Source organism: Orbicella franksi, chromosome 5 (genome assembly GCF_964199315.1).
Source record: "Orbicella franksi chromosome 5, jaOrbFran1.1, whole genome shotgun sequence".
In the NCBI taxonomy this organism is placed as follows: Eukaryota; Metazoa; Cnidaria; class Anthozoa; order Scleractinia; family Merulinidae; genus Orbicella; species Orbicella franksi.
In genome coordinates, this window is record NC_138149.1 from 25,626,712 (window position 1) to 25,650,263 (window position 23,552).

Here is a 23,552-nt window from a genome sequence, read left to right on the forward strand (position 1 = left end):
ATAAGAATTTTAATAATTAGTCGATTTAATTATTAAGGAAACGGTCGGAGTTCTTGTAAATTTTCTTCCAAAAAAATGAGCCAGAAACCACGAGTTTGCAATAATGACTTAACGTTTTTGAACCTTTTCTTGAAAAGAAGATGATTTTCTGGTATATATTACACGTTGTTAATAAATTTGCTAAGGTGATAGCTGGTGTTTAATCAGACCTTTTTTTTCTCTTCCCGGCGGTGTGTGGCAAGGGCGCAAGGGGAGGGAGGGGGGAGGTGGACAGGGTGGTGACCGTGGGGAGGAAGTAAGACCGCTTCATCCCAGGTTATGTGATGGCAAGGAGGAGGTGGCTGGAACAAAAAAACGGGAAACAAAATTTAGAAGCCAAACTGTAGTTTCTTGTTATCAAAATAAAATGCAAGCCTCCTAAAATAAGTTAATCTAGCCTAAAATTGTGACCTAAATGGAAAATGAAGATCAAAGGAAGGGAAAATATTATACATACTTAACGCCACATAAATTGAACTGGCGTACAGCAACTAGTCCCAAACCTCCCCGTCCAGTATGTGTACTCGTAATTGTCTTCGTCGTCCGCAAATCTTAAATTCATCATTAGTTTCTTTCTTCTTGCCGCAATCGAGAAAGCTGGCGACGTTTGGTTAATTTTTACGCTTCAGGGTGAACTGCAAACGCTTGTCAACAAACCAAGGTGAATTATTAGGAAGAGTCTTAGCATGAAGACAATAGGGTACAATGATATCGCTTATGCCCTCGATAAGAAGCCTGTGCTGTCCAGAGTTCTTTACATTAGCTACATGGCTAAAATATACCGTCCAACATGTATATATGGTTCAAACACTTCAAACCTTTTACTCCAGGATTTTCAAGGACAATTCAGCAATGTTTACAGACTGAGCTCCCTCAAAATAAGAAGCGAAATTTGTTTAGATTGAGGGAGATAAAATACAGAGTGCTCAAAATCCCACTGAGAGGATTACTTGCCCTGTTAGAGTGGTCGGAATTAACTTTTTGATACTAAAATGTTTTCTTAACTAAGTTTGTATATAAATAAAGTATTGTTATTCCATTATCCATGTTAACCTTGCTAGTTTATCCCGGCTGTAGTCTCATGGCATTTAAAGACTGTTGCGGGTAAAAATTCAAGGACTTTTCTTCATTTCAAGGGCTTTCAAAGGATATGACAATTTTTCTAGGAGTTTTCAAAGCGGGTGCTAACCATGAGTATGTAATGGTCAACTTCTATCAAGCCGCCGGCTTTCCTAGTCCTAAATGTTCGCCCATACACCTCTGGCTCAGACATAAGGAGAAGAGTCCGGAAGCTCTTAATAATTCTATTGCTTTTTTAATTTTTATTTCGCCTTCTTTGCGTTTTATTTTGTTGATGTACTCGTCCTTTTTGTCACTGCAAGCTTTAAAAGCCCTACAAACCAGGTAACTATATTAGTTGAGAACAAATTCTGCCTAGTTCAGCTTTTCCCAGCAGTAGCAACATGCGAGTAACAAGTCAACTTCATTCCTTGCTCAAAAAGAACCACGTCTAGGACAATACAAATGTTACAATACAAAACTTTCTAAATTGTAACAATTGTTCTCCGAGGAGCAACGATGAAGATACAGCTATTCATGTCATAGGAAAAGCGATGGATTTTTAAGGTCTGTCTGCTCTGGAGGTATGCCCGCGATTTTCACTAGACTGGCTCCCAGCGTGATTTTCTGATGGGCGGTTTTGGCGGTTTGGGCGCTTTAGGTCTGTCAGGAGGTTTGGCAGTGCTGTGATGACTTCTGGCGTCCCACGTGTTGGAGGTGGAGGAGGCGGCGGCGCAGAAGTGAGACTTGTACTGCGCCTGGTGAACGAGAGTATTACAAAACGTGACTGAAGCGTGACAGAAGCTGCCATAAACGTGACTTAGTTCATCTACGCGACGGTATGTCACGGTTTGCTATTATCAATGCCATTTCAAAGTTAACAGTTTGCTAGAGGGGAAGGGCAAGAAATAAACTCAAAAGAAACAACGACGGAAAAAACGAAATGCAATTGAGACAAATTATGTGCGATGAACTTGAAAAAAATATAAATTTGGTTTGATCTTTTAAAGAGGCCTCGTCCGTGACGTATCAACCTTAAGCTAGCGTGACAGTGACAGTAGCGTAACAATATCGTGATCTTGCCTTTGTCATATGGAAGTAGCGTAACTTACCAACTTTTAAATGACATCACGTAACGTTTCCTAACGCACTAAGAATGGAGGGATGGAAATTAAGTACCTGGAAGGCGGCTTTGAGAGCTGACGTTCGATCGTTCCTTGCTGTAGAACCAAACAACCCGCCTGACGCTGAGGAAGATGGCGGACGAAATGAAGACTTGGACGAAGACGATGACACGGAAGACCATTGCGGATAAGTTGAATCTGAGTGGGAATGCTGTGCTCCTCTGTCATCACCAACATGGTTGTCCTGTGGGGAAAAAAAACAAGAAAATCTTTAACTTTTCTGTTCTCTAGAAACTCACTGGTAACTTTCTATTCGGAGTTGCGTGGCTTAGATCCAACTGAATTCTCAGTTGTCTCGAGGGAATATCGCCCAAAGCAGAGACGCCAAAGTGCTGAAAAAAAAACTCTACGTCACTCCTTGTGAACATTTGTGGATATGGAATTCGAAAACTGTCCTTTCTTAATGGAAAAACTTTTAACTTAAAGCAAATGAGGTGTTTGCAAAACGGTTTAAAGGACTGTAGTCAACCAAAACCAAAGCTGTGGCCACATCCGAGAACCAACGCAGTGAACCAATCAGAGCTCGTAACATAAACGTGCTAGTCGTGCTTAGCGCGGGAAAATGCGCACGGCCGAGTCGCAATTGGTTTCAGTTAAGCTCCTTATTGGCTGAAAATATATTAGCACCGTTCTGATTGGTTTCAGTTCACCCTGAACACGCGAGATCTTTCAGGACATAGCCTGGTACAATACTTGAAAAATGTTGGCCCAGCAATGAAGCAATCTTATTGGTTAATTTTATTAAGTTATTAACTCTCTAGCCCAGCTTAGTCGTGTAATAAAGTAAATCAACCGCCAATGAGGGTATAAATGATTAACCTTCTCATTGAACGCGACTTTATAACAAAACAAGTATCGTAATATCCATTTATCTAAAAAAAGCAGTTTACCGTCGATGCCTGCATTCCCAGTCCGGGTCTTTCACGCAAGCGTGGTCGTCCCTCTCTTCCGCTGGCTTTTCCTTTGCCGTGACGGAAACGCGACTTCCAGAACCAGGCGTTCTGTGAATGAGAATGAGACAGTCACACAGACACAAAGCTTTAGAACTCTTGGAGTAAACATATGCAAAGATAGTGAAAAGGTCTTCATACCTTCATAGCCATGTCCATCAAAGCTTCAGGGACCGCTTGATTGGCACCTTCCTGAGGAGGAAAAAATGAAAACTAGCCCTCAAAAAAAGGAAAATCCTCGGATACACAATACTAGTTATACAGCGCGCAAGAACCGCGTGGAACTCTCTCGAACACACGTTTCGCGCGCGTTGCAAACACCTGCAGTTTACCTTCATACTCCATTCCAACCTCCTACAATAAAATTGCAAATTGCGGTATTGGAAGATGCACGAGTTGTCTCAACACTTCCCAAGAGCGAGTGTAACGAAAACTTCGATTTCTCAAGTAAGATTTTCTTCAAAGAATTAATAAGTCCTCATATTAGCGTAACTGGGCTTGCAAAAACCTGCTTCTGGAGTCAAGGAACTTATATAGGGAGAGAGTGTCCTCTTCGTCGCCAATCAAATATCTTATTCCGTTACCCTTTAAACACCAAAGCAAACTTTACAACTCACCAAATTCCGCACCAGATCTCCTGAAAAGTTTTGGTCCGCAAACGTAAGGAGCGTGTATGCCACACCCTTTTCGCCTGTACAGAGAGAACAAAAACATGGTCTCAAATCGCCCCGTTCATTATCAAACAAAACAAAACCGCAAGAAAAATTGTCTATAGAGGTTTTGCACGGCAGCCATGTTGCATGACAGGAACAATACATTCCTTTTCCTATGGGACAAAAATGTTCTTTCTAATGCAAAACATTTTCATTGTTCCTACCATGCAACATGGCTGCCGTGCAAAACCTCTGTAACCCACTCCTCGTCATTATGTAATAAGTCGAATAATCTCTCGTATTGTGATTGGTTCTTACTTATGATCTATTGGAGGACAGACGTATAGATGAGGTCATTGATAATTTTTGTTTCTTTACTGTATAAAAAAGATGGATTTCATGTTGCCATGCGTCCGTTCAGTAATAGATCACAGAACACGTCAAAATGTAGTAAGAACATTACTGACACACACGCCTAATGGCTCTTTATTTTTCTTACCACATTTTGACGTCATTTGTGATTTCTTAGGATGCGTTCCTTTGGGGTTATCTGGATCAGGATCAGTGATCCAAGATGGTGCACCAAAGGAAACGAACTCTGGTCACGGATTCATCGGTTCCTTTGATGCACTAAGATCCGAGTGATCTTGGATCACTGATCCTGATCAAGATCACCCCAAAGGAACGCACCCTTACAGAACAGACACAAGGCAACATGTAATCTATTGGTTAAATAGTTATCGAGTACAATCTAAAACGGTCTTGAAGAGCAGTAATATGAACGAAGGCGACTGCAATGAAAACTTACCTGCTCTTCCAGTTCGACCAATCCTGTGCGTGTGTGTGTGAATGTCGCGTGCAACGTCATAATTTACGACAGTTCTGATTGACGGGATGTCCAAGCCACGTGCTATGAAGGGATAATATTAACACGTTTACTCGTTCGTATTTTAACTTTTGTTTAGCTAATTTCTAATCTCTATGTGGAGTACAAATAAAGTTGTTGTTGTTGTTGTTGTTACGTGAGAGCACAAACGCTCAACTTTCTGAAAAAGATTTTGAATAGACGGTCAACTTGCTGAGTTCAGCGTCACCCGAGCTATTCTCTGATTGGTTTAAAAAAGGATCAATCATGATAAGCCAATCAGAGCTTACTTTTTAACCCAATCACGTGCGAAACGCAAACCAACTATGACTTATGGCGTAAGCAGGTTTTCCTGCGCTTTTTTTCCCACGCTTTGCGACGGCTGTGTTCTTGTGCTGAGCTTTGATTGGTTCATTGCTCTATTTTAGACCTTTATTTGCCCTCGGTAAGTGATGATGGAGGGAACATTAAAACATTAGAAACAAGTATTACAAATTAATCATAACAAGCTCAAAAATCCCTAACCGGCAGGAGGTGAAGACGTTGGCTCGGCATTGGACATCGGCGCTAATGTCACGGGAAATTTCCGCATCATTTCCCTCGTAACGTTTTCGACATTTCGTCACTTTTGCGCCAATGGATAACGTCCAGGGGCCCGTTTCTCGAAGGTCCCGAAAAGTTTTCGCAACCGGAAAGCCGTAGCAAAATCTTAAACCTTATGCATTACAGAGCTGTTTTATTCACATAGTACTATTATTAATATGAACAGAGGTTCTCTTCGTACAAGAAGTTTCAGGCGTGCACACCTCTCTGTTTTTCAGATACAGATTAACTAACAATGGCTTTCCAGGCCCGAAAAGTTTCCAGGGCTTTCAAGAAACGGACCCTGGGCCGGGTTGTTCAAAGCCCGATTAAGCTAACCCAGGAGTAGCGAGAATTTGGATTTCATTTTTGTAACTTTTCGTAGAGGTTTTCTGTTTATATTGTTTGTCATTTAGTCTTGAGTTGGAATAATCTCAAACTTCACAAAACATAGGCAGTGAAAAACATTTTTACACAAGGAAAATTAATTCTTCGGTCAACTTTAAATCCTGGGCTCGCGTCAACCGGCCTTCGAACAACCAGACTTTGGGGTGAACATGTACAGTGATCAGATGGGACTTCAACACGGACCTCCGGATTTCAGATTAATCCGGCGCCTGAACCACTCGGCGCTGAGACATTTCCTCTACCTACAAAAACACAAAGAATTGATTGTTCCTTACCTGCCACATCAGTGGCTACCAAAATGGGAATCTCCTGTTTCTTGAACGCGTTGATAACTTTGTTTCTCTCGAACTGGTCCATGTCTCCATACAGCAAAACCACTAAAAAACAGCGACATTAATCACCAGTAAGAAACATTACAGAGTACGGAAATGAACACTTGTCCATTTAGGCTACGTCCACACTACGCCGGAGAAATTTTTAAACGCAACAATCACCAGCCATATTGGATATGTGTTTGAGGAAAACTCAAGCAGAGAAGTCAAATGATTATCGTGACGCTATCGTTTTCGAAAAGCTCCGTTTTCAAAATGTTTTCCCTCCATTCTAAGACGCAAAGCCAGCGTTTTCAAATTCCTCCGTTTTGAAGAGAATTTTCGAAAAGCTCCATTTTCGGTCCAGATTGGTGTGGACGGCACGCCTAAGCGCACAAATAAACCTCCGTTTTCAAAGTTCTCCGGCGTTGTGTGGACAGGGCGCGCCTTTGTTCTCGATTGTGAACGAGGTCAACCGTAACAAAAGAGCGAGAATCTGAAGCAAGCGATCGATGACAAGCCTCGTAGTTAATGTCAATGAAACAGAATTAATTTTCAAAAGGAAAACTATTTTGGTGTCCGGACAGTTTTAGTAGATTGTGGCAGTGACGCTGATATCGACATATCGCTATCATATGCGTTGGTAACAGTTTCCCGTTAACGGAAAGAGGCTCGTACGAAAAGGATTTTCTCGCAAAAGCGGCGGCATATGAAGTAAACGCTAGCGAGCACTACAAAATAGCAATAATTATCGACTTGTTTTAGATGTAGTTGTCGACAACACTGTCTAATCTTGTTTGTAGTCGACGCCCTAACGCAGCTAAAGAGGGATCGGGATTTAACAAAGCGAAGGACGTTCCCTGGGGAAATTCCCGCGTTCTTCATTTCCGCATGCAAAAGCATTCTCCTTTATTGGAGTTCCGTTGACTCGTCGTCATACAATTGTTGTGGAGAAGCGATTGTGCAGCTGACAAAAAACCATCTTTTTCAAGAGAAACTACCAAGAGAAAATCAGGAAAAATTACATGGCACGCGCACTGGACATACCTTCAAAATATTTGGTTTTAAGTTTTCCGGCGAGTGTTGGCCTTTTTCAGTCGTTACGAAGATAAGTACGCTCCCAGCTTAGTTGGAGAAAAGAAAAGAAACTTACGTTAGCATCAACCGTGATAGCCGCTAGTACGTTACAAGTATTGCAACATCAATTATTGTAACATCTTATTACATTTTGTATTTACTCTTTCCTCTCTGTCCTCTCTCTTGTATTAAGTTTCCTTTTTTATCCTGAACTAAATGTAATTAGAGCATATAATTTGTTTAATCACGTAGCTTGCCCTTCATTATTTCTTCTCACTGTTATTGGGATAATTAAACTGTTGTATTTCAAGATGAAGTGGAGAAATAAACAAGAAAACAACAAAACTAGATATACAAATTTTTCTCGTCACTTTACACTGATGAAGTGTTGACACTCGAAACTCCAGCTTCACAAACTCGCTAAGACGATTAATTCAATGATGATAAATAATCTAAGTGTCCCAAAAATTCAACTCTTTAGTAATCGGAATATATTGTGGTAGGTTTGCAAACTCAGTGCGAGAACTTAAATGAAGGAGTAAGCGAGCAGTTTGTATGCTGCAGGCGGCTGAGATTATATTCCAATCATGTATGCCTTGCGGAACTATCTTTGTTTCAGTCGCATGACATCAGTAGCAGACCATTTGGCAAGTTAGGAAAACTCGTGATCCCAGTATCACGTAACCAGCTGAAGCAGTTTATATTCCATTAACGTTGTGGAATTACGGATTGATATCGCCGAAATCATGGCTGTTCCAAAGCAAAGTATGCCCTCATTTGCTTCCATTATTTCTGTTCTCTCCATTGTGTTTTACTGCGCCGGCTTTTTAAGAGTTGAGCTGGAACTACACGGGCAAAAGAAAAGAATAAACACTCTTGAAAGCGTTGCGGAGGCCAAGTCGCCGTTAAATGACGCAGACAGGGAGATCATCAAGAATGCTCTTGGTAAGTTTTTCTGATACAAGCTAGAGTTTACAAGTTGTTACAATCAAGAAATACAATTATCAGAACCAAAGCTTTTTTCAATTGCATATAGTGTGTAAGTTCTTTGAGTTGTAAACCAAATCACAAATAAACGTGTTCCTGCTTGTCTGTTTGTCTGAACTGAAGGTTAGCAGGTCAAGTTTTCTTCAATCCACCTCAGACAATTTTGCATGAAAATAATCATTCGCGATTCAAACAAATTATTTTTTTTCAGTTAAAATGGACACAATGATAAGGAACAAGTCCATTCAAACTTGGCAACACTGATGGGGGCATTTTGGTCATTTTTTCGTCAGGAAATGAGCAAAGGATACATTTTCTACTAATGCATCAATCACTTTTTTTAGTCTCGATTGAAGGAGACGTCAAGTATTTCCGTTTCAGTCATTTCGTGAAGTTAGTAATGAAAACTTAAAGGTCGCCGGCGGCGATAATGGCAGCACGAACTTTACAAGCTCGTTACCTTTAACACAAAGTTAGGATCGTTATAAATGCTTTGCATATAGTAGTATTTCCGTCCTTTCCATTCAAATACGTTTTTTCTTTTTTCCCAGAAGATCAATCCTCTAAACTCCTCAGACACAGCCGCCAGGTTGAATCAACTGAGAACTCGACAGAAGCTAAACACACAGCAGAAACGATGCTCAAAATCAACAACCTTTTATCAGAGGCGAGAGTGCATCTCTGTCAGTCAAAGGGTGTCAGTTGCTCGTCAGCTCCCCCAGGCCCTCCCGGTCTACCTGGACCAAGAGGACACAAAGGAGCCCGGGGACGAAGAGGACAGAAAGGAAGGACTGGAAACAAGGGAGATCAAGGTATTATGGGATCGCCAGGAAAGAGCGGCAAGCAAGGCATTATGGGACCTGTAGGACTACGGGGAGAGACTGGAAACAAAGGCGAGAAAGGAGACATGGGACCCACTGGCATGCCGGGAACTAAAGGCGAACCCGGTGAATCGATATCATCTCCTGCTGTTGTTGTTTCTCCTGTGACGTTGACAGTGAACGAAGGTGGAACAGCCTCGTTTAAGTGTTCCGCCAGTGGTAATCCTGAGCCTACGGTATCGTGGAGTAAACTGGACAATCAATCAAAAATAACTCAGTCAGCGGTTTCAAGTGGAAAGCTGGAGTTGGAGAAAGTGACCGGAAATGACTCAGGCGTCTATCAGTGTTTAGCAAGAAACATCCTGGGGAATTCACAGGAAGTGGTGCGATTAGCAGTAAATGGTGAGTTTCTTGAAATATAAAATGCTAAAAAAATTATCGAAAATAGTTATTTTAGGGCAGGTTTACAAGTTTAGAAGTAGCACCTTGTTTTTAGGTTATCGGGAATGTAATGGATATTTCTTCCTTGTTTCAATTCAAACAAACCGTTGATAATTCTCAAACAGCTCTAGACCGAATGAAAGATTTTATATGCGTACAGTGTTCTAAGAAAAGGTACTCCAAAAGAAAACAATAATTTGACGAGTGTCAGTTGCACTGGCAGTAATACTGCTACATCTTCTAGTGTGTTTTGATTCCACTGGAAGCAACCGCGGACGGAGCACCAATTCATTAAGTTTAAATACTTAAATAATAACGTTTACGTAATTTCAGTTCTTCCCCGTGTTTCTCTTCATCCGGGACCTTCGTACGTCACCGAAGGAAGTAATGTCATTCTACCAACCTGTCACGTGACCGGATACCCGGCACCAGTGGTCTCCTGGAAGAAGTCGTCTGGTCAGCTACCCCACGGGAGGGCGCACTATAACAACAGTGTCTTAAGAATTTCCGATGTCCGTAAAAGTGACTCTGACACATATTTCTGTTCAGCAGTCAACCTTTTAGGAAATGTTGAAAGGAAAACTCAACTAGTTGTGGTTTCCCTTCCTGTGTTTACCGTTAAGCCTCCTGGAAAGGTGTTTGCTGTTACTGGCGACACTTTGACGTTAAACTGCAACGCTACTGGTGATCCACGACCAGTCATCAGCTGGAAAAGACAAGGAGCAGCACTGCCCGTGGGGAGGAGTCAAAGGACAGAAGAGAAGCTTGTCATAAGAGATTTCAGAGAAGGAGATGCTGGGAACTATATTTGTGTGGCTACAAGTGCAGGAGTGTTTCATGCCGAGACAATAAGTGACGTTGAAGTTGTTAAGGGAAGAGGTACCGGTGAGTTACATTACATGAGTGAAATGATTAATTGCGTTCGACGAAGTGGAACACAAACCTTATTTTTGCCTGTGGCTTTCCAGAGTTGGTTGCCCTGTGCACGGTTCTAGGCCGAAAACACCACATTCCTGTAAGGACACCAAAATGGCCACCCCGCTTGATTTTTGCAGGGGCATGTCACGGCCAGTAAACTGGTACCGTTTAATGCTAAGGCATGTGATAAGACATGTGGCGAACATGTGAGTATGTGAGCAGGCTATGTGAGCTCGTCTTTCCTATGGATCTTTCTTTGACTTCTTTCCATTCAGTCGCCGTACGCTTCGGCATTATGTGCTCTCAGCGTTAGATTTTGGCGAATTTTTAACGCTTCGACGGTAGCATTTATCGAAATCTGAGGGAATTGTCCTTGTTTATTAACACGACTTAGCTTTGGAATGATAACCGTGGGAACAGCTACATTTTCATTGCATTTGTTGATTAGTTCCAGTCGCGACAGATAGCTCAGTCTTTATCCGGTCGAAATTTTATTGTTTGGAATCGGTGGAAAAGTACTCTGAAGGCAAGATCCATAAGACTACTTTATTCATCAGGGGAAATAGTCAAATTAGTAGCACGGAGTTTGTTTACGATAAACGACCAAGCGAAACGTGCACGCAATTGCAACTGCTAACTTAGAATAATGTACGTAATTTAAATATTCTATGAAACTTGCGAGTCTACAGAAACTGGCGGCGTCACACAACGTATCAACAAATCGTGACCTTTTCACTAGCATGGACTTTGACACTTTGCATACATGTATCTGACTGTAAAACCTCGGTTGCTGCTGAAAAAATTTGATTTTACCAATAGACAAAGGTTAAAAGTCAGCTAGTGAAATCATTTATTTACGGTATATATAATTATATATATTAAAGTGAGAGTGTCGAACGCACTCTCATAATCTCTGATTACTACTAGTTTATAAATTATCACAATTATAAAGAGAGTTAATTCCCAGAAGTCCGATAGTACTTCTGTTCACCAAGAAAAACAAAACTAGTCAGCTAGCGCTGCCTTTTCGTATCTAACTCGTAAATCGCGATAGCAAGTTACTTCAAAGTAACTTCTCAGGATACTTCAAGTAACAGAGCCATTCATAGGCTGCCCTGGATTTGCTTCGCTTACAAACTGTCGATTTAAGTTATAGCTAAAGGACCAAACAGCATGGGTGTGCCTGAATATCTCGGCACTGTCCCAGCAGTGTGAATTTCATTTCGAGTGAATGCACCAGGGAGTGCAAAGGCACTTACATGACTGTGTTCATCTTCCGACCCGCGGAAAGCAGGTCTAATAATTCTCATTAAAAAACTGATTGAAGTTGGAGTTGTACATTTTCTATGTTGGCTTTTATTTTCTTGAAAGCCGGATGTCTGAAAGCAAGCGAGTAGTACGAAAACGATGGGCATGTTGAACGGCAAGTCTTGTGCTGTGTTCTGATATGCCGAAGAAAAACGCAATTGATTGACATTCAATTCGCTGAAATTGTTTTAATAGTGCATGAGTAAGCTGGTAAGGATGGTTGAACTCGACTTGAAAGTGTACTTCGGCTCTTTTGAGATGCGTTGCCATAACTATATAAGGGGCTACCTAAGTTGAAATTACACCCGTTCACATTTACAGTACTTAAGGTCCACTTACTCCACTAGTATATGGTATTTACCCTTTTGTGTTATCATCCAGGGTAGAATATTTTCATTACTTGATCTACGAGCGCGCGTTGGATGAGATGGCAGATGCTCAACGAGGCACATAGCGTCGAGTTGGCTATAATTATCTCGTATCCAACAAGCGCGAGTGCAATAATTTCTTTATTAAAAACGTCCCAAAATATGAGGTAGGGGGTATGAGTTAGCTTGTACGTCCGGGGGCAGAGTGCATATCCCGTTTGACATGTCTGGGACAGCTTGTCTGATATGTAGTCCTGCGAAAAGATCTGTGAAAAAGTACTGTCAGAATCATTATTTTCAGTTAAAGAAGCTTTGGTTTTTCTTTATTGTAATTTTCCTGCTGTTTTAAAAGTATCAGTGTTTTTCACCATATGAATGATTCGATATTACGCATAGGTTACAACCTATAAAACTATAACTTAGGAAAAATTATAAGTTATGAAACTTGGAACAAAATTCCTTCCTGTCAGTAACTGCCAAGATAACTGACTAGAAATTCTATAATTAACAAATAGAGAAGCCTAAGCCGTGTATTACACTGTGATAAAACACGACGGGCGTTTGAGAACACGAGGGAAAGGTAGAAAACATGAGCCGAAGGCGACTGTTTTCTATATTTCTCGAGTCTTCTTAAATCTCCAGAGTATTTCATCACAGTTTAATACACGGCTTAGGCTTCTCCATTTGCTTCATGACATAGAGGTAATGTGGCGAAAAACCCTAAAACACGTTTTTTTCTATGTTTTATACTCTGATAAAACATGGGTTTTTGTCCAATCAGAGGGCGCAAGGTTCTATCTATATTTTAAAACCTGACATACGCACACTAAGCATGAACCAATTCTTTTTTAAAGCATGAATTTCTCCTTTTTTATCAGATTGTTCGGATCTGCTAAAATCAGGCCATACTCAAAGTGGATTGTACTCTGTCAACCCAGACGGTAGAGGACACTTTACTGTCTACTGTGACATGCGCACTGACGGTGGAGGCTGGACCGTCTTTCAGAGAAGACAAGATGGCTCGGTAGACTTCTATCGGGGATGGAACGACTACAAAGCAGGCTTTGGTCAGCAGACTGCGGAGTTCTGGTTAGGAAACGACAAGATCCAACGACTGACAGCCTCTAGACCGAGCTCTCTACGAGTGGAGCTGGAGGACTGGAACGGAGTTAAAGTGTACGCCAAATATGGCAAGTTTAACATTGGTGATGAGCAGGCGCAGTATCGACTTGAAGTGGGTTCATATTCAGGTACAGCGGGAGATTCGTTAACATATCATAATAACATGGCGTTTAGTACAAAAGACAGAGATAATGACAGACGGAGCAGCAACTGTGCTGTAAGCTATACAGGCGCCTGGTGGTACTACAGTTGCTACCACTCCAATCTAAACGGACAATACCTGGGAGATAAACGTGATGACCGAGGAGCCAGGTGGCACCACTTCAGAGGTTCTCTTTCACTCAAATTCACTAAAATGAAACTGAGGCCGTCAGCGTAGAAAGAATACCAGTAACAGCTTTAATCCTGTTAGTGACGTAAATACCAGCTCTTCGCTCATCACAATTTACAATAATTGATCGACCACAAACAATGATTAGTAGTTGTTGCATTAACTTAAGTGACGTTCATTAGGAATTCTTATAACGATTAAAATATTTTCCTTTACAATCACTGATTTTAAGCCAGAAACTATAATTTTCCCAGCAGTTGTCATAGCAAATGATTTTCTAGTAATAGCCATGATAGCTTGTCACAGTTTTCAATAATTAGTCGATTCAATTAGTGAAATCAGGAGCCATAATCGATTATGGCTCATGGAGAAATCTATGGTATGCTTACTATTTTACATTTAGAGAGAGGTTTCCTTTACAATTACTGATATGATAAGCCAGTAACCACGAGTTTGCGAGATTGCCGAGAAGTTGCGATCATTTCTTTTAAAAAGAGATGATTTTCTGGTATATATAACCCGTTGTTAATTACTTTACTGAGCTGATAGCTGGTCTGCAATCAGGCGTTCCTTTACCCTTCTCGACGGTGCGGGGCAAGGGGGAAGGCGGGGTAAGAGGACATTGGGAGGAAGCAAGACCGCTTCATCCCAGGTTATCTGGTGGCCAGCGTAGAGCAGGAACAAAAGAACGGGAACAAAATTTAGCAGACGAACTGTAGTTTCTTGTTATCAAATTAAAATGAATATGCAAGCCTCCTAAAAAAAGCTATTCTAGCCTAGAATTGTGACCTAAAAGGAAAATGAACATCAAAAGAAGGAAAAATATGATACATATGAATGTATGATAGATCATACATTTTAACTGGGGAGAAAGGTGAAAAGACATGAATGATCGTTACAGCTATGTGCACAACCTGAGCAGCTGCGAAATTAAAGCCTGAAAATTAAATCAGGCTTGAACGGGATGCAAACCCACGACCTCTGCGATACCGGTGCAGTTCTCTTGCAACTGAACTATCAAGCCAACTAGGATCCATTAACAACCGTTTAAATGCTTAAACATCTAATAAACTTTCCCTTTTCCTTTCCTTCTAAGCAAAGGTTAGTCGAACAGGGTCAAGCAGCATGCGATTATTTCTCAAAACTTTCGAGTGACTTCGAGCTAGTTGTTTGGAGACGAATGCAGTCGAACCTGTAACGCCCAGTATCAACCCTTTGACGCCCAAGGATCCATATCCGGCTACTTAATGGTCGTGCTCTTTGTATCACTTTGGACGTCATCAATTCAAATCTCACCAGATGTTCTTGATAAGCAGGTGGTAGAGCTAGGATAGATCTATCCGCGCAACAGTCGTTTTTGGATATCGACGGCATTCTGACGTAACAAATTAAAAAACAACGATATCAGTTTTAGTGCAAAACTGGTGGTAAAATGGCCTATAATTGATCAGAGTCCCATTTCCAGGCTTTTCCCATAATTAACACCCAACTTTTTAGGGCAGCTAGAAAGAATATGGAACGCAAAAGGTAGCGAGAGTAAAGCGCCGAGAAAAAGGAAAGGAAACGAACACGACTTTGAATCACCTTGGCTTTGGGATGTTAACCATGGGAACAGCTATATTTCACTGGGTGTAGTTTGATTGCGTATGTTTGGTTCCAGTCGCGACGGATAGCTCAGTTTTTATCCGGTCGTATATTGTTCGCTCGAATATTGTTTGGAATCAGTGAAAAAGTACTCTAAAGGCAAGATCCATAACAGTAAGCCTGAACCAAGGAACGGCAATGTAAAAATACTGTCTACTTCTATTCATCAGGGGAAATATTCGAATCAGTCGCATGGAGTTTTTTTGCGATCAGTAAACATGCTTGGGACTGCAAATGTTTCCTTATATTTGTGCTTCCAGGTTAGAATGATGTATGTAAAAAATATAAACTTTTACAAATTACCTTTTACGCTTAAACATTACCAGTTAATGTGAAAATGTTTAGTACGAAAGAATGTAAATATTTTTGTGAGTCTACGGGAACTGACGCGGTCGCGTTGGAGGTTATTTTAAAACTTATGCGGATAATACTTTTGCTGGTCCCTCTACCCTGCGTTGCAGGCGTTTCTGTGGGGTTAGGGAGAAAAGAATTACAGCGCGAAAAATGGAGCGAGTAAAAACGGGGGCGGGGGCTGATGGGGGGAAGGGGCTCTCTAGCCCCACTTTCTGCGCTGGCAAACACCGAAAATGCCGTTCCTCGGTCTTTCTTTGCTCCCAAACCCCACGGAAACGCTATAGTCCCTCTTTCGCTTAGTCCTTCTAGCGAGCTCGCGCGGAATGTTTATTAGCGCGGTTTTCTTTCGCGTGACGCACGACGGACAAAGCAAAAGAGAGACTACTCGTAGTCTTTAGCTTGAGCTCTCGACGAACTCACCAAGAACAGATGGTCTGTAGACAGACTAATGTTGTATACAAAACCCTATTTAGCCATAATCATTTAGCAGTTACAATTTTTCCATCTTTTCTCGATTTCCCCTTTCAGTGCGTTCTGAAGTGTAATGCAAGGTGTCAAGCGCGGATATTTTACCTCCTGCTGTTTTCTTAGAAGTATTAAAACCTTTCCAGTTGAAGGTATTATGACACAAGCGATTAGCACCGATATAAAGACACTAGCGGCTAGCTTCTAAGGGCCTGTTTACAAGGGGGGAGGGTTACCCTAGCAAGCGGGTTAACTCTAGCTGGAGGGCAAAAAGCCCGGGTATACAAGCAAACTTTCACAGGTAGGGTAACCCTACAACCCTGGACAACTTAATGCGCGGTTACGCTTCAAGGGTCTGGAAACAATTAGAAAGTTAACACGGGTAGGCGGTTAACCCTACCTGGAGTGTTTACAAGGGAGAAAGTTAAGGTAACCCTAGCACGCAGATAGGGTAACTCGCCTACCCGGGTAACCCTGGCTTTCTTGTGAACATGACGAAGGAAGAAAAAAAAAAAACAAAACAGGAAATGTGTGAGTGCTAGAGCAACCCGCTTGTTAGGGTAACCCTCTCTCCTTGTAAACAGGCCCTTATTCTATAAAGCATGAGAACGATATGATCAGCTGGGTCTGGAGGTTAGGCAGTTTAACTATTCCTGTTTCGGACTAGTGTTCAAGAAATCTCAGTTAAACAAGAAGTGACGCCAGGAAAACTATGGACTCGAGTTTGCCTAATTAATGTCACACAGACTAATGACAAACAGCCCTGACCAACAAAAAAAGCAACAACAATTTATTTCAGTATTCCCATATTAGTACATGGTATTACCTAAAACACGATACAGCTATAATAATGAAACTAAATTACAATGATTTAATTGATTAAGTAATATTATTCTGCCTGTAATTGATGCATGAATGGATGTAGGGCAGCTGTAAGTCTACAGATATAGGGTCAACATTTTTGAAAATAAAAATAATTTTTGTTCTATCATCTAACACATCAAAATAATTGTATTTTCTATTTATTTCTTCGAAAAATTTCAAGCGTATATTATTGTAAAGGTGACAGGAAAGTATGCCAAATTCTGTCTACCCGTATCAATCCGTAATCGATTATTTCCGAGGCGAAATTTATTTACCGCTTTTTTTTTATGTGAGGGATTCTTTACTGTATTCAAAAACTCAACTCAGCTTTATGACAATCAGTTTTGAACCTGGAGTAAAAAGTCAACCTCTTTTTAAGTTTCATCAAGTTTAATTGATGCCGAGTCATTTCTTTGTTAAGAGTTGACCGAACTTGAGAAATAAATGACAGGGAGTTATTTTCAGTTAAGTTTATATCAATAATAGCGGAGCTCCGGCGGCCCGAAGGGCCGCCAAGCGGAGCCCCATACTCATATAGGAGAGAAAAGGAAACCCATGAGTTGATTTTCTCATGGTCATCATGGCTAGCGGTATTGCTCGTGGGCGCGTACGCACGACAGCGACGACGACGGAGTCGCGCAACATGGCCGCCATACTCCAAATAATAGGTTGACAGAGACATGCAGTCTTGGTTTACCGTGTATTTCTTTGATATTGGACATCCATGTTATGATCAATTGACACCTGTCAAAACAAGGTATCCGCTAACCAGTATCACGTGACCATATCGCGGGCTCAAGTTTACAGCTTATCGAGGTCGCGTGTTTTTTCGAAGTTGACCGCTGACCAAGTGCTGGTTTTCGATTGGATTGCGGGCTCATCTCAGGTTAACTTGTTGAAAACAGGACAGGATTGTTCGGAAGCCGGGTAACGCTAACCAAGGATTAAAAGTTAACCGAATTATAACTTTTTTTTCTATACAAATGTTTTTTGGCTGTTTTGTTTTGTGTATACAGTGATTATTAAAGCTCAAAACAGAAGGCCAAACAATATACAGAGAACCGCGCCGCAAAGCTACAAAACTGAAATCAAAATTCTACCTTTCTCCTGGGTTATTTGACTCTGAACAACGCGGCCCAGGAGCTACGCTTTTAGGCTGGCCTAAATCTATATATTATAACCGACCTGACTTAGGGGCTGCGCGCGAAAATATGGCGCGCAGCTGGAACAATGACAGTTACAAATCTGAAGCATATACATCATGTGGCTCACGGAAACGTCACTTTTTTAACGCTAAGTCTTATGGTAATAAGAGGAATGTGCGACAGGATACGAACCAAGGGTCACAGCGGCCCAAGCTCAAAATGAGAGGAGTTACATGTTTTTTTTCTGTTTTTTCTTTTTACTTTTTGCGAACCTTCAGCGAAACGTGACATGTGGCATATACTATTACGTAAAGACTGAATTTACTACGCGAAACGTGACTCTCGCCTTACAGCATATGGAGGTGTTGTGTTACAACGCGTTGAATTTATAAAGGTTTGTATGGGAACGCAACGGCTTTGCTGAAAAAGTCAATTATTCTTATATTTTGTGAATAAAGTCTACTTACCCTGTTGCCTTGTTGCATTTTTCGGCGAGTTATCGTTCTGTGAGTAGTGGAAACCCACAGAACGATAACTCGCCGAAATCGCGTTAGGCCATTCCCCCCCCCCCCCTTTTTTTTTTTTTTTTCGTTTATTGTAGAATGCGTTTTCTGATTTTGGGTCGGTCGGTCGGAAAAGGAAGAAAAAATGCAAAAATAAAATTGGAAAAAGAGTCTGGAGCTAGGAGGCCCGGTACCTCAGCATAATATCCGTGGAGCCTGGAAACAACAAGGTGTGGTTACAAAGTCAACATCTCGGCAATGGAGTAAGGAAAAAGTCGACGTCGTTGTTAAAATCAAACGAGAACAGGGAAAAACTAAAAAGCTGTATGGCAAAAAATTGCTTATGTTTCAGATTAAAGTGACAATTGTTTGAAATAATGTGTCATTGCCTTCATTGCCTTCTCCGTAACTTTTTTTTTCTTTTCTTTTTTTTTTTTTTTTTTTTGAAAACGCGAAAATAGGGACCTTTAGCAATGACGACGAGAACGTGAACGTCACCGACCGGAAGTTGGGAAAACGAACTTCGAAGCTACCACGCATGCCCAATCGAGCACTACGCGTCGTCCACATCTCGTTCAGGACGCCATTTGCCGCCATCTGCCGTCTTACCGAGAACGAGAATACGTTTTATTTGTTTTCTAATTTCTACTTACGTATCTTAGGAATTTCTTCAATGTAAAGGGTCGTTTAGTGAATAAATACAGTGCCGAAGTAATTTGATCGTACTGTGATGGAAAAAAAAAACTTGATTTCTTTCGAGTTGCAGGTAGAGCTTTACAGTATAAAGTGGAGAAAGCAATGGCGGATGATAATAAAAGTACTGCAGGGTACGTAGTAGTGCTTTTATAAATACAAATCGCGGGCATTTCGTTATAGTTTTGTAATTTATACCAGTTGGCATTTTTAAGAAGAGTTCTGGGCTTTGAAGAATATCCGAACTGCTCGGATCGACTATAAACTTAGCTTAGCTCTGAATCACCTGACGTTGATTAAACTGAATAAACGTTAAATTGTTGTAGTGGATAATTTTTGCATTTTCAAATTAACGGAACATTTAACATTTGTTTGACATTTTCCTGTTGACTGCCACAGAAAGCTGCAGTAAAGGGTTCGTCCACGTAACCGGTTTACTAAAGTGTTTACGTTTCCCGCCGTGGTCGACGGTCCCGTTCCAGGGCTCAATCGGTCATATACGTCGTCGTCCACGTTCTCGTCCTCATTGCTAAAGGTCCCTAATCTGGGTCGGTCGGACGACGCTAAACAAAGAAAAAAAGAGGATGGCCTTAGATCGGCCTGAGGAGCTGCCAAACAACAAAGAATACAACAAATATGCAAATGATAACAGTGACTTCTTTCCAATTGCTTAAATTGGAAAATTAACTGCGATGATCATTCTTCACTGTCATCTACAACCGCAGTTCATATATGAATTATTTCATATAAACTTCACATCATATGCAAATGATAGTCGTTAAATTGTAATGAGAAATATCACCACTACCGCGGCATTTCCGGGACTGGCCGCCAACATTTTTACTGAGAAATTCAATTTTTTCCTACTAGAGTCTTCAGCTCGCTGACGGTTGTTTAATGAAGGGTGGAATCAAATGGGTTAACTTGATAACTTGCCCGTGCGGCCATGCGTAGCCTGCGAACAGGCTCCCGCGGCCGGCGAGGACGGAAAAAATTTCGGTGAGCGCGAAACAGGAGAAGTCGGAGAGCAAAGCAATACTGAAATGATCCTAAAGAAATTATAAGCACATGATAGAGGTGTCAAACTCTGCGAAGCGACAAGAAGATATCAGCGGAAAGTCCGGAAACCATGCCTTTGATCTCTAAAAAAAAATGGCTATAGCACCGCCAAACGGCTCCACTTCACTAGCTTCTACTTAAAATTCCTCCTCGTAACAGAGCATAAAGTACTCTTCAGAATCACTTGTGAAATAACGAGAGGTCGAGAGACCGAAATTTAAAAGAGAACGGCAAATGCACTATTGTAACGAACCGGCGATTTAACCAATCAAATCATGATACCAGGAGCTGGTATCACAGAACGGCGACATCAATAGAATGTCTGCAGGCACCCTCGCTTCGTTCGCAGGCTAGCCCATGCGCCGAGTCATGAACCCAGTTACCCGGCAGCTCCCTTTTCCCCCAAGGGGTTTTTTCTCTTTGTTTCTTCTTTTTAAAGCTTTCTCCATCGAAGGATTCCTTGTTTGCTGGCCTCTGTAAAGATTCCCTGCTTTCAAGATCCTTTCGAAGGTCTCGAAAAAGACAACCTCGGATTTTAGAAGAAAGTTATTTTAACTAGCCAGGGCTGGTCGCTGACGAGAACGGCCCGTTAGTGACTACCATGAAAAGAAAACAGTTGTTTTCCTAGAAGAGATTCCGCAATACCATCGCATCACATCTTATTAGGAGTATTGGATAGTTTTAACGTAGTGCTGTATCATTGTGACAGTTAACGTCTGTCACGGACAGCTGCACCACAGTAAATAAACAAATAAACATTGAAAAGCTAACGAGTGATCGGGGCTGTATACAGGCGCGTTCAGTTTTAAATTGTCTTTTTTTACTGGGCATTTAAACGGTATTTCTTGACAGAAGTCTCTGAGGGACAGGGAGCTGGTAGCTTAAAGAGAGCTGACTTAAAACAAGAACCTCAAATATAGCTTTGTCAAAGCAGGTGCAGCTTTCTTGTGAGCTTTAATGATTACATATGACGACACCGCTAATGTTTGCACTCATTTCGTAGGATTGCTTTCATCGCCATATTTAACTGTCGCGGACGATTCGAGTAGTTGTCAATTCAGTTTCAACATGTACAAGTGTGTTTTTTTTTTTTTTTTTCGCAAAAATATAAAATACTTAAACTATACAAACTCTCTTGTTTTCTGTTAATATTAAAGGGGAGTTATTAAAGCAAGTCTTTCCCTATATACGAATAAGAATATCTGCATTAAAATTAAGCCTGGATGTTTTCGTTATTTCCATGAGTAATCCAATATACCCAAACTGGTTGATGTCTTTCCAAAACAGGGTCATAAATGATGAATATATGATTTAACCTAAAATCGTTCTCTGTCTTTTCTGCCATACAGATATACAGAAGCAGATAGATACAAAAAACAAAAAGAGCGAAGTTGTTTCATCTCCATGTCATTCCCTTATAGAAAGTGTTTTTAAATTTAGCAACGATCGACAAAATGTGGTTAACAAAATTCAAATAAATATATTTACTTCAAAGTGTCAATGATTTTAAATAATTTAAGATTCACAATTTGACTAATATTAAGTTAATCCTATTTAGGTCCTATAAAAAAAAAAAAAGAGAGAGAAAGGATAAAGAATGGTAGTTTTTTTTTGTTTTTCAAACGATTTTATGGAAAAATCAGTTGTATCCGCGTTAATTTTATAATAGCAAGAAATTTATTCGAATGATATATCAAGCTATTACAGTGTCAAAACGGATGTGAGCTATGATTGTTTAATAATAGATGATATTTGTCTTTTGGCTTCGCTCAAGAACCCGGAAATGTATATTCTCCTCAAGAATTCATGTCTTTTTGTTTTAATAAGAAAAGATTGTCAGGAGCATGCAACTAATTCTCTGGAAAAATAAAGTTTTCTTTAGTCACTCCATCATTAAACTAGGAAAACCACTCAAATTAACCAAGCTAAAAGAATTGAGCCTTTTGGCTTGAATGTCCCTAATAGCCTGTCAACTTATCCTACGTATATATCACACTGTATTTCGCAATCGCTGCCCTTAAAAAAACAGGTGGGTATATGACACATTGTGTTATTTTCCTACATGACAGAAGGAGTGTAGCAGTGGCCAGACGAAATATTGTATTAAATCAAGTCAAATTCTACGTTGTGCTGGCTTTGCTATCTTTTTTTCCTTTTAATGTTTCCTCTAAAAATTGTATGGCACATTATAAAAATTATCCGTCACTTTGTAGCCGGCCAGATCTGTCTAATTGCGTATGTAGTATTATGTGGTAAATAGAACCTTACGTCAGTCACTGTGATGAATTACTGACAGCCTGTTAGCTATAAGACTGACAGCGCTCTATAGTCACGTATCCAGAGGCAAAGAAGCCCGGGAACTGAAGGATCACTGCTAACACCAAGAGGATACAACAGATCCGCCCTAATGGCCACTCTCTGCCTAACTCAGCTGGTGATGATCACTCTTAACATTTTCCTGGTTGTGTTATTTGTGGCAGCGAACAAAGACCTTTGTGGTAGTGTTTTTGAAACTCAACTCGGTAAGTAAACTCTTCGCAACTAGAGTGGATAAAAGAAGTTTTGTTGAGATCTCTTCGTAGGATATTTTACATCATTGAAACTTTCCTTTTTGTGTTGTTTTCAGACCATGCTTTAGTTGGTCACGTCATGAGGACGGCTGTAGTTGTGGACGAGTTCGAATGTCAGTTGAAATGCATTGGAAATAACAGTTGCAAGTCTTTTAACGTTCATCCCCATGGCAAATGCGAGCTTAATAGCAAAACATGACAAATGAAGCCAGGAGACTTTCAATGGAGGAGTGGATCTACTTACTATGGCTCTGTACAGGTCAGTTTTTTTCTCTCTGAAGGTGGCTGGCGATATAGTTTACAGCATTTTCCTTCAATTATACGGATCAATCTATCATTCTTTATCAAGTGATGTTGTAATATTGGTATCACAGAATTGCTCAATCGTCGATAAACAAGTTGCATGTTGCATTCGTGGCATAATACCGTAATATAGGAACAGTCCAACCAGTTAACGACACCTTGCATTTTAGCTTTCAGTTCTTAAATCTCAAAAATTGAGTTTGGCTAACCCTTTGTTTGTTTGTCTGTTTTTTTGTTTGTTTGTTTGTTTGTTTTTTGTTTGTTTGTTTTTTTTTTTTGCAGAACATGTTAATATATAACGTTTTGAGGAATTTAAAAATAATTCTGTGGAGCGAGTTCAGAGCCACGAAACCCTCTAAGGAACTAGAGATATTGTTTTGACTGTTGCAGCTAAATAATTAGCATTTAGATAACTCTTTTAATTGTCTCAACCTAACCCAGGTCTCCTGCGTGCATGTGTCTCGTGATCAGAATGGACCAACAAAGAGAGGTAAGTGTCGTCCGGTGTACAAGGGAAAACAGATATTG

At 40.7% G+C, this 23,552-nt stretch overlaps 2 protein-coding genes and 1 long non-coding RNA gene across 4 annotated transcripts in view; 1 reads left to right on the forward strand and 2 right to left on the reverse strand.

Moving 5' to 3' along the window:
• The window catches only part of LOC145487310 (uncharacterized), a 33,932-nt gene that overhangs the window by 9,080 nt on the left and 1,300 nt on the right, over positions 1-23,552 (reverse strand). The window lies entirely within an intron of this gene.
• LOC145487301 (ATP-dependent RNA helicase DDX42-like) lies at positions 653-6,163 on the reverse strand. Its single transcript, XM_081466058.1, has 5 exons — positions 3,850-6,163; positions 3,374-3,424; positions 3,173-3,283; positions 2,278-2,466; positions 653-1,856 (listed from the first exon to the last, which is right to left on the reverse strand). The coding sequence occupies exons 1-5, from the start codon at positions 4,048-4,050 to the stop codon at positions 1,701-1,703; spliced, it is 708 nt and encodes a 235-aa protein (XP_081322184.1). The 5' UTR covers positions 4,051-6,163; the 3' UTR covers positions 653-1,700.
• LOC145487281 (uncharacterized) lies at positions 7,841-13,664 on the forward strand. Of its 2 annotated transcripts, none has more exons than XM_081466031.1 (4): positions 7,841-8,073; positions 8,670-9,338; positions 9,711-10,262; positions 12,850-13,664. In XM_081466031.1, the coding sequence occupies exons 1-4, from the start codon at positions 7,875-7,877 to the stop codon at positions 13,470-13,472; spliced, it is 2,043 nt and encodes a 680-aa protein (XP_081322157.1). In that variant the 5' UTR covers positions 7,841-7,874; the 3' UTR covers positions 13,473-13,664. The 2 variants fall into 2 exon arrangements, with proteins under 2 accessions (XP_081322157.1, XP_081322156.1); XM_081466030.1 differs by having other exon boundaries at positions 7,842-8,073; positions 8,667-9,338; positions 12,850-13,657.